The sequence below is a fragment of the Acipenser ruthenus genome, chromosome 3, assembly GCF_902713425.1.
Source record: "Acipenser ruthenus chromosome 3, fAciRut3.2 maternal haplotype, whole genome shotgun sequence".
Lineage (NCBI taxonomy): Eukaryota > Metazoa > Chordata > Actinopteri > Acipenseriformes > Acipenseridae > Acipenser > Acipenser ruthenus.
In genome coordinates, this window is record NC_081191.1 from 88545835 (window position 1) to 88557933 (window position 12099).

The 12099-nt window shown below is 38.1% G+C and overlaps 1 protein-coding gene across 4 annotated transcripts in view; it reads left to right on the forward strand.

The window, feature by feature from the left end:
• The window catches only part of LOC117394347 (thiamin pyrophosphokinase 1), a 125236-nt gene that overhangs the window by 20805 nt on the left and 92332 nt on the right, over window positions 1–12099 (forward strand). For all 4 annotated transcript variants that reach the window (XM_059018705.1, XM_033992519.3, XM_059018711.1 and 1 more), the window contains exon 2: window positions 5918–6002. In XM_059018705.1, coding sequence (XP_058874688.1) covers window positions 5960–6002 — 43 coding nt within the window. In that variant the 5' untranslated portion in view covers window positions 5918–5959. The remainder of the gene's footprint in view (window positions 1–5917; window positions 6003–12099) is intronic.

Sequence of the window (12099 nt, forward strand, 5' to 3'; positions counted from 1 at the left end):
GCCTGAAAAAAACAAAAAGAGAGCGAAGGGTTGAAAAATGGGAAGGAATGTCAATGAAAACAAGGCTTGGGTTTGTTGGGGGAAACATCCAAGTCTGTCAAATCCAAGGGAAAGAGGATCGGGACCCAGTGTGACCTGCGGGGGCAGGTCACCCAGGCCCCCGGTGCTGAAGCTATTTTAGCTCCACTCGATATCCTGAAATTGTGGGAGTAAGATGTGGACCTAGCATCAGATAGGGGCGGCCATAAGGAAACAAGCTGCCTGTTACTGAATCAGCGCACAGAGAATAACACGGACATTTGCAGAGCTTTTTTGAGATGTTATAGTAAAATAATGACTTGGATCGCATTATTGAGGAGTTTGGTGATAAAACGAGTGATCAGGAGATGATTGATCGTTATGTACGACTATTATTATTATTCTTTATTGTCAATAGAGCTTTTGTAATAAGTTTGTCCACATCCTGAGTCCACTAATGCGTGGGTGCTGTCAGATTTGTACATACTTTTTATATATTTATTTATATATATAATATATATACTCTAAGCACACTCTTAAACTCAGGGGAGTCGTTCAGGAGGACATAAAGATGTTTCGGACTCCTGTAAGTGGCTCTTTCGTGCACTGGGCTTGCAACGTATCCAGATGACTTTTAACCCTTTGCGGTCCTATGTCGGACCAGGTCCAACATTACAATTTTCCCTTTCCAGTCCAATGTTGGACCCTGTCTGACATCATCAAAAAGACATAAAGCACAGGTCTCTAGTCGTTTTTTTCTCCGGAAAAAGCCGAGAAAACCATTCAATGGCCAAGTGAGACTGATAGGAGCCGAGAGAAGCCGAAGAAAAAAAAAGGGGGCAGATCTGAGCAATACACATAGCCCTGGCACCACAGAGATAACACGGCCATAAACAAACAAGATAGCTGATTCCGCATCTAGCTCTGAAAGAATATCACAGACATTTGCAGAGCTTTTTTGAGATGTTATAGTAATAAAATAATGACTTGGATCACATTATTGAGGAGTTTGGTGATAAAATGAGTGATCAGGAGATGATTTATCAGTATGTATGACTATGAAGAGATATGTGAAAAATACAGCGAACAAGGGGTGGGGTGGGGTGGGGCTGGAGATGCAGTATTGAGTGTCCTGTTGATATGCAGTGCCTTTTAAACCTGTTTTACTGTGAAAAACAATACTTTTAAACACTGCGTGTAAAATAAACAGCACGTGTGAAAATAAATCGGACCTGACGCGCTGAATAAATGGACCGCTAAGGGTTAATAATCAAGAAGCTCACACAGACTCATTCGATTTCAAGTTTTAACGAATCGGAGTAGTATCAGTACTCCTTTAGTTTATTAAATGCTTATAAATGTATTGAGTAGTTACAGACTACGTCAAATCCCAAATGACAGGCAATCTGGGAGGTCCAGTTCTTGAACAGGTATAAGAGCATTAATACTTTAATACGTTTAAAAACGTATTAAAGTACGCTAAAAACGCCCACCGCTATATTCTAGAACATCCAATATATATCACTCTCCATAACTAAAGCATAAATCTTATACCTTATAGCAATGCATCAATATAAAAGAGATATAGATTCAAAATTAGTTCTTACCTTCCAATATATTTTATTATTTGTTTATTTAGCAGACGCCTTTATCCAAGGTGACTTACAGACATATATGTATATATACTGTGTGTGTATATATATATATATAGGAGTGTAGAATATAATGTAAGGACAGAAACTGTCTTCAAAGGCAAAGACTTCTAAACATGACACTGTAGCAGGGCAGGAGTCCTGCACATGAAGAGTGGATTTTGGGTATATATTGTGTAAATGTGTGTAATTATTGTAAATGATTAATGAAGTACCTGACGCTCCTGGGAGAGCCTGCCTGCTGTGTGTGATTGCCAGCTGTGGATAATCAGCGGGTAGGTGTGTTCCAGCACGGTGTCAGGTATAAAGAGGTCCTGTTTGCTCACCTCAGGGCTGAAGATCGTCTACGCTATCCTAACATAGTAGAGACCGAAATATGTTGCTGAAATCCTCCGATCGTGATGGTAAACCGGGATTTTATAGTTTTTTGTATTGTGTTTATTTTGTATTGTATTGTATTGTGTTTCTGTACGCTGGCCATGTGTCCTCGGTGAGCTACCATGGTTGGTAGTGTCACGTGAGCTCTTTTTACTGTGTGTGTATGTAAATAAACCTGCGCGCCTGTGGGGTGTGTCAAATTCAACCTCTGTCTCGATCTCCTGCCTGTCACTCAGCAGCGAATGCATGCACCCACAAGCAAGTACCCTGTTACAGACACCAACAGCAATCAGCTCGATCAGAGATCTTCAGAGCATAGATCATATCAGCTTGTAGTTAGCAAGTTGAGTGACACTTCACTAGGATTTTACCTTGTGAGTTTTATATGTGAGGTGAACTTTTGAACTGAGGTTATTCTTTTCTGGTACCAGGGAGTCCCTGAACACAGCATGCAAGTGAATACAGTGCAAGTATATGAAGAATACATAGAAAGATGTGTTTAATATATAACACCAACTTTGGTTTAATTATTCCAGTCCTGGGTTAAAAATATATTTCCCTTTTAATATCAAAAGACATCCTCTAGTATGTTGGCTTTATTACATGTATAGATGTAGTTTAACAATAACTAAAACATATTAAAGGCTGGTAGAAGGTTCATATCAAACTTATAAGCCTGCAATTATATATCCAATTATTTTCACTTAAATCCAGTCTATCAAGAACATAGTCAAAATATAACAGTCCCATTTTAGCTATTCAATGCTTTAAACTAAATGTGACATCTCTCTGGCCAAGGTCATTCATCATTAATAGAAGATTCTTCTGTAAGCATTTTCCCAGACATATGGCATTCTTACTAAATCTAAATATGGTCCTATGCTATTGATCCCTCTCACTTGTTTTACCAGGTCTTCATTAATTTCTATTCTATTCTAGTCTAGCTTCATTGCCAAGAGTTATTTTCTCCAGTTACCCATGCCTCTGGTACCGTTTCGTTTCAAGCAAAGACAAGGTTAACAAATTAATTGCATTCTCTTTAACATATCCTACTACATGCCTGACACAGACTTGTACCATTATGCTTTGACTGAAGTTTTTACTTTAGGTTAATTTCTGCACTATATTCTCTTATTTTCAAACTTAAAATAAGACTTATATTTAGACTTATATTCTGTTTGAATTATTCTAGAATACCTTTGTTTAGCTTAAAGACTACTTTCAGATCAAGCTTCTCTAAATAAGAAACTTGGTGCTCGTGTTTGCCTTTCTGCTCAAGGTTATAAACCTTGGTACTAGTAGCTCAGACAAAAACAAGCTTTGCTCATTTCACAGGGGTTTCTTGGTCAGCGTGACCCCAACCTAGCTCCCTTTTTACTCAGACTTAAAAAGATCCAATAATATTTTGTACTGTTATAACAGAATAAACAGGAATATAGAATGCTCTAACATAACTATAGGTTAACACAGAGCATATTATAACTTTTTGTATGAACAGTGTGTTTTAACAATTTGTTTAGTATTTCTGCTGGCTTTATATTATTTAAAACACAGTACAGTTATTACAACATTAACACACATTCCGTTTCACAAATGTTCAATTTGTATCCCAAAGATCAGCCTGCTTCCAGTAGCTGTCACAGTCTTGGATAAGTTTCTGCTCTCAGTGAGTTTGTCAAAGCCACCACAGGTGTGTCTTTAAACGCCTGATACCTGCAAAAACTTAAATCTTGTTAGCAGAGCTTCCATCTCTACATTCCCATTCCCATCATCAGTGGGAAGACGTCAAATAAATTAAATTGTTTCTATCAAAGAGACATCTATCTCTGCCGCTTACACCTTTCACTCAAAAAAGGTGATCGCACCTTGTACAAGGGAAGACAGTTTTTAGATTAATTCTTGAACCAGTGCTCACATCACCAACCCATATATCAACAATGCAAGGCCCCTCCCAATCATTATCCCTGCACTTACCTGGTATCAGTACATAATGAGAGGTCGCACCACATTCCATTGCCGCCGGGCAATTTCGGGCGAGGTGGCCGACCTCTTGGCACCGGTAACAAGTGGGGTGAAAGGACGCCCTCGGAGCCTGTATGTCCCGCTGCTGGTTTGGGTCAACGTGGCTCTCCATTGATGTGGAAGAAGGGTGCCCATGGGGTACCGATGTGGGGTCAATCCATGGGGGGGAGGGGGTGGAGTACAGTGGGCCCGTTGCTCTGGGTTGGTTGGAAGGAGGTGCGGGGATGGCGACCGGTGGGGTGGGAGGCAGCACATCCTCATACCCTTCAGCCAATCGGACTGCTGCATCCAGGACGATGTCGAGCGACCCAGCTCTGAGTGTCCGCCCTTAGCACCTTAACAAATTGCTCAATGGCAACAATTTCTGCCACTTTTTCTGTGCCGTTGGTGTCGGGGCAGAGCCACCACGCGGGGTCGCAGTCCTGAAGGTCCCCTGTGATATTGAGTCGCTGGAGAATGTCCTGCTTCACTTTGTCATAATTTAGAGCCTCCTCGTGACTCAAGGCTTGGTAGGCTGCATGGGCCTCCCCAATGAAATTGGGGCCCAACTGGGTAGCCCACCATCCACCATCCAGTGACATCTTTACTACCCGCGTCCTGGGTAGGGACACTGCTGGTTCTGTCGCCGGTTCCCTCTTCTGACCTCCAGGAACATGCCTCTGGCTTAACTTGTCAGTTTGGACTGTACAGCCCATGGTTGGACCGTTGCATGTTTTTTGGTAAAACAGTGAATATTGTATCTGAAATGAGATCCAAAGTATCTGTTTGGATGGCTCAGGCAAGTGTTATTTAAAATCTGAACCCTTGTGCTGGATCGCTTTTACAATTTTTTAATTTTTATTTCTATTTCAAATGGATAAAAGAAGAAAACACGCAGTGTCTCTATCTACTTAATATCACTAGCTTTTAGAAATGTATTGAGGCTGCACACATTAAAGAGTAGTGTAGGTGTGTGCAATATTTTGTTACTGGACTTGGAACGTTAATTAGCAAACAACTGACCTTATCCCCCCAATTTATTTTTAAATAACAAGGGTTATTGACATTTGTTTTTTTTATTGCTCAGTTCTTCATTTTTTAACATATTTTCTCCACAGTTTTCCTTAACCTCACCAGTGGTGAGGTTAAGGAAAACTGGGGATGTTAGTGGCTGAGTCCAAATGCAGGAAATCTAGAAAGGGTTTACTACAGTGCGCAATAGAATTGTTATACTGTCCTGAACTGCAAAATGATATATAATGATATATAATGATATATAATGTAATGCATTGTAAATACCACAGTTTTCTTAGTTGTACATAGTTGTACATAAAATCACGTGGAGAAGAATCTCTAGTCATCACTTTTGTTAGTAACAATGTTCTCGCTCTGTGATTAAAGAGTTTGGGGGTTGTGTTTATTTCCTGTTTATAAAGTTAAATTAGAAAGTTGTGTACTGTAGCTCTGAAACAGTGGTCTGGGTAGGTCTGTGAATTAAGTTTGGTAGTCTCAAATGATTTAGTATGAATCTGCATCACAAAGGATGATACGCGTGTAACATCTGCCAGGGCTAGCAAAACAAATCTGTAATCCAATGTTTTTGGTTTAGTGCACAGGGAACATATATAATGATGATTGCACTTGCATAACAAAGGCTTAAATGCATCTACTGGGCTCTTCTTGCTTTCTTTATTTTTTATATGTATGCTTTATTTTATTTTTTTCATATTCAGCAGCAGGTCAACACCTTCTTAATCTTAAAGGAAATTACAATCAGAGACAGTCATGATGAATAGGTGTGTTAGAATATATGTTTTATATATTGGTATTGGTTTCAGCATGATACAATTGTCTCTCTTTTTTTACAGCATAAAAGGCATTTTTTGGGGAAGAAAAATATCCTGAGTATCATGGGTGATGTATTTACACCATTGGACTGCCTGCTATCTTCAGGTATTGTACATAGTTACTTCCTTTTCTAGTGTTCACCTATTTTAATTTCCTCTCTTCTAGCTCAATGGGCTATACTGCTAAATTATCAGTAACAAGTAGCACACATGTATATGCCCCAGAATTCAAATTTGAATTATTGTACACCTATACACAATAGCACATAGGAGCTTTTAAAAAGTAAAAAAGTTTAATAACTGTGCAGTCATTGCAGGCAAACACTGCATACATTGTGTTACTCTAGGGATAGTGCCATGTATATTACTTAGAATGGTATTAGAACTTACATTTACTTGGCACTGTCTGGTCAGCAGAGAATACCTTGAAGGTCCTGACGGCACGCCACTGCTCAGACTTCATTATCCCAGTGGCGGACTAGGTTGCGTAGTGGGCATTTCCAATAACCTAAATAATACCTCAATACTAAAATAAAATCCTAATGATGTGCATTTGATGAGATTTTTGGAATCGGGTATCCATCATTGGAACCTGGTATTTAGAAAAACATATCTGTATGTGAATGTGTGAGCAGGGTGGGTGGCACCTTATATACATATAAACAAGGACTAGTCCTACAGGTCTACGTCAGCATAGAAACCATTAGAAAGACCGCAAAAATCACAGAGCAAAAAATAAATCAAACTAAACTCATCACAGCCCTTGATCAGTCAGTATCAAAACAAGGGCAACAAAACACAAATATATTGTATCATTTCGCAGGCAATAGAAGGGAAGGTTGATTCAAGTTCAATTGCTTTAATTACTCAGAGACCACTGCTATGTCTGCTTCAGTGCAATCCTGGAACAGTATCCAGCTTTGAAAACACACAAACACAATTGGCAGTGCAGCACCCTCTTATAACGTAGCTCCGCCCCTATATTCTAATCGGGTACTGGGGCTTACACACATTCTATTAGTCCTCAGCCGCCCACCAGGACCAATGAGCACAGACAAACAACAGCCAATAACAGGGGGACACAGAAAGCATCACACCCGCAAGTATTTCCCCCCCCCCCCCCCAGGGAGCATTTAAAAATAAAATATCTATTTTTGTCTATGGATACTCATTTGAGAGCAAGCAGCAGAAGCAAAAGGGCATTGGTGGGCACGATACACTGGAAAAAATGCCCACCGCAGAAAGTAACCAACTATTACATATGTAATGCTGCAGAAAAGTACAAATGCAGATGATGAGACAAACATAGCTAAAAAGATAGTATGGTAATGTGTAAAACATAAAATACCGTATTTGTGTTCTCATTGAGTTAATTTTGTTTACAATTTCGGACATTTTTTTTTATTTTAATCAAACTAAAATATGCATTTTCAAATACTACTTCTGTTAAATATGTTATTGTTTGTCCTTGTTTGAGTGTAAGAGACCTTCCTAATCTTTCCCATATCTATACAGTGTTTTTTCTCAACCCCTTTCAGTTTGATAAATTCCGTTTTTTTTATATTTTAAATAAGGAACTTTTTTTGTGAATAAAGCCCAGTAAGTAAAACGTATAATATAGTCTGCACTAAACACCCAGCACTGTACATTATCTTGGCATAATAATACTAAGCCCTCCAGCGCATTGTACATTCATTAGGGAGTATGCCCATGAATTTTTTAAAAACTTTTAATTGCTGTACCGATTCATTTAAACTTTTTGACCTATGCAGATTAGGAATACCTGATGGGCCCAATTTAAAAATCAATTTTGTTTTGTTTGTTCTTAGTGGCAGCTGAAAACAGCTTTAGAAATATTTATTGCAAACCTGTAACTAGCCTAAAGTTAATGTACCATGAACACTTAAACATTATGTTTTAATTACCTTTATAGATTTTTTCCAATAAATAAATGCTTACAGTAAATCAGTTAACATTGGTCATTTAAAAATACACAAGGCATTATAGAGGGAACATTGTGCAGTATAAGGATAAGGTTATAATAGTATGTCAGAAAGCAAATCTAAACCAGTTGGGGCCAGACCCTGTTCAGATTAAAGATTTGTTCAGAGAGCGGATCAAGATCTTTGCAATACCAAGATGCCTTGTCTAGTAATTGCTTTGTGTTTTTGATATTAAAAATAATATTCCATCAATGAATCAGTAAAGAACCTCTGTATAAAAAATAAAGAGATGGCTGTATACGTTTTACCCACTTCTCATATTACTATGATATTTAGGGTTTGTTTTTACACAGGCTATCAGCATGAATTCATTATGATAAAGTGTTATGATTTATAGGGCATTTTGATGCATTATCTTTTTCAGAATGCATCCTAAGAGTGTTTTTGAATATTACCAATAGAAGGCAGGCTTTGGTGGACCTCAGAGAGTGACTTGGGGTGTAAACTATTATCTCCTGAAGGTAAAGTCGGTGCAAGGCCATTTACAGCTTTAGGTTGGAAACTAGATTTTTGTCATCAATCCTATCCCTAATGGGAAGCCAGTGAAGCAGAGATAAAATAGGGGAAATATGCTGATAAGATTTAGTTCTCGTTGTGTGACAGAGGTTTGAACAAGCTGCAGAGGCAAACCTATATAGACCTAGGAACAAAAAACTGAAATAATCTAACCTTGATACAACAAAGGCATATTTGAACTTGCTGCCAATTAATACTACTGCTGTTTATTTAAACTCAAAACTTCTGACACATCCCTCTGGAAAGGAGAAGAACTCATGCCCCCCCCCCCCCCCCCACTGGATTACTAGAGAAGTCGGCAGGGGTTTGCTTGCTTTGCAGCGACACAGCAACCTTTACTGGTTTCATATCTGTGTGCTATTGATTTTCTTACTTACGTTCCATTAACAGTGGAAAATGTACCCTTTCACTACCCTTTTAAACCCTGGCCGTATCAGTGATTCAGACCACATGTTTTGACATGCATAAAACCTACCATCTGGTTGTCCAAGATGGTAGGCATTGTTGCTGGCAAATTGTGCTTTATTTTAATTCATAGGGTAGCTTTTCTGGCATTTTAGTTTCAGCATCATGACAGTGAAGTACTGTGTCGACAGCCCCTTTTTTGCTAATTTGCACACAATTCAACTCATTCGTAAAACAATTTGTTACAAGAACATTGATTTCTTTGATCACTGATTAGTAGGTTTATTTTATTTTTCTCGCATGGCTACATGCCTTCACAAGCAGACAACCCATTCTGTTAAGAGAAAGACTAGGGAATATGTACTGTGCATGATAACAATGGTTAAATGGTCAGACGTGATATGTACCTATGTACCTTTGCAGAACAGTGCAACAGCTTACAGTATGTAGTTTGCTAACACTTTTAGTAATGTAAAACAATTGCATTAAATAATATCATGTAAGTAATTCAGGGTAGTCCCTCAGCCAGTATCGCACAGTCCCAAATTCACATTGACTCAGAAGGATAATTAAACAATGGGTGCCAGAATCATCATATAGTCACATACCTTATGTTTTGAATGATGGAACACACTCTAAAACATGGTACATACTTTACTTAAAATGTACGATTTAACATCATGGCTAAAAACTTAACATTCAAGCTGCTGAATGAAAAACTGTAACTTTAAACATATATTCTAGGTGTATGACTTTTTATTTATTTATTTATTTATTTATTTATTTATTTATTTATTTATTACTTTGCTTCCTGTCTCAGCTGGGATGTAAGGTTTAAAATGCCATTGTTATAAAACTTGATTCATACAGTATGGTCTTGTCAGACTAATAATGTAGCTAACTTGCCTTAGGCCACAAGGTGAAATTGTTCAAATCCCTTCTTCAGATAACCTGATCATAAAGTACTAATGGAACAAGACTAGATGAGTGCCTGTCTGTCTGTGTGTGTGGGTGCCACACATTATATGATTTTGTCCATAGGGTTCCATTTGCTTTGGTAATTAATGATTCTGGTAACTCTTGAAGATCAGTATCAAGGCTGGAATTTTGTTGTTTCCAAATTCTACAGTAGTGTGTACAGAGAAGGCATGGTTTATTTTGTGTCTAAATAAGCAAACCCCATGATAATTGCAATTATTGCGATTTTTTATTTTTTTTTTTTTATCCCACAATTATCATTTCAGAGATTTTCAATATTGTCCCAACCGTAATTCAGTGATTCAGCACCTTCTTCGTGCCCCCAAAATGGCAACTCCTGTCACCACCCAAATACACAAGCAGCAACGTGACTTACTGCCGAGAAAAGACAAACCAAAACGTTACTGCCTGATCTCGAATCATCCATGTCATACAGCCATTTTCAAAGAAGCATCATTAGCTTCCTGAGAAATTTAAAGAAGCTTTTACAATTTCAGCATTTCTAAAAAACAGTACCAGCTTGGATAGATCGGAAATGCTGATCAGACCCCTGTATTTTTCGACATGCCAAGCAATATCATAGTTCACAAATTGGGAGAAAAACAGGTGTGAGTAATCTCCATATGGGTATGTTATGTTTTGTTGGTATTGTGGATACTGTTCTGACTGTTATGTTTGCAATGCGATCAGTGCTGTTGTGGTTGCTGGGTTACATGTTGCGTGATGTAGTGGAGTGTTGTGTCGTGCTTGCTGGTGCCGGGATGCGTGATGCCATAAGTGAGTGAGGGGTGTGTGTCCAACAAAGACACCATCTTAAGTACTATAGTACGCAGCACAATAAACAAGCTCTGTGGTTAATCTACAATAACACTGTTTCGGGTCAGTTTTGTATTATACAACAGCTTATCCTGCATGGTATAATTAATTTTTTACAGACTATTCTCAGGTTACTGAAACTCTATGGAATTTGGAATTGGGAATGGAATTATGAATATAGCATTCTGTGATTGCTTATTCATATAAGGGCTCTTTGCATAATTATGAAGATTTTAAATGTTGGAAACATGGCCGGTTGCATGACTGCCTGCTTAAAATGGCATTCTGTAAGTTGTGGTTTTGGGGGAAAATGACAGATTGTTTTTTTGTTTTTGTTTTTGTTTTGTTTTTGTTTTTTTGGGGGGGGGGGTCCATTTTTCTGTTCTCCAGTAGTGAAGGCAAGCAAGGTCTGCAGTGGTACAGAACAGTTTCAAGGACAGAAGGGCTCATTATTGCTGTATACAGGTTGTTTACTGCCTTGACTTAAACTTCTGTAGAAACAGAAAACAACAAAAACACCTCTAAAACCCACCATTTTGTCATCAACTATGCTGGTCATATCTAGACCAAAAACAGAAGCAGCATTATTATAAGGGCAGCTTAAATCTGAGGATATGGTGTTTAGCTGAAGAGCTAGTTGGTGTAAGTTTGTAAGTTTCTGAATGGGAATCTATTTGGTTTCATTCCAGTGAGCCAGGATACTTGAATAATGACTATGATATATTGCAGGGATGTGTACTGCATTGGGGTCAGTAGCTTCAATATCCCATAAACAGTGTCTGGTAATGTTTAGAATTATTCATAATACACAATTATTAAGAGTGTATCATTGTCTAAATGCTGTAGGCTTCTCTGTGTTTCGATTGCAATCAGAGACCGTGCTTTGTTCCACTTCACTCTCCAGCCTACAAGGCATTCTGGGGTGATATTACTCCAGCTTAAACTGTGAACCAACTCTGTTCTTATTTTAATTAATTCATCTTGGAAGTTTTTTTTTTTCTTTTCCTTAAAATATTTTCTATATTGCTAGCTTAGGTGCAACACCTCATGATCAGCAGTAGCTGGTAAATCCAGCTCTACAATAATAGCAGAAACATACAAGCAAAGTAATATTTCAGATTAGAAAGCCAGTATCCAGTGCTGGAGAAAAGGCAACAGCTTGTGAATACATAAGAGCCATTGGAAAAAAAAAATTGTTTGTGTAAATTCAAGGACTTAAATTCTCTTAACTAAACACAAATGGTGCTGATGAGACATTAGATTAAATAGCTTTGTTAAAATTCTGTTCGTGTTTATAAAGGCGTCACAAAAACATGCACAGCTGGTTTCACAGACCTCAATTGCCACTAATCTTGGACTATCTTACCAGAGTAACATTGGATATTCCAAGATTAGTGCATTCATTTGTACATTATATTTACCAACAGATCCTACACCTGTTCTAGTAGAGTATATAACTACAGCAGAATATTCTTTACATCTAAA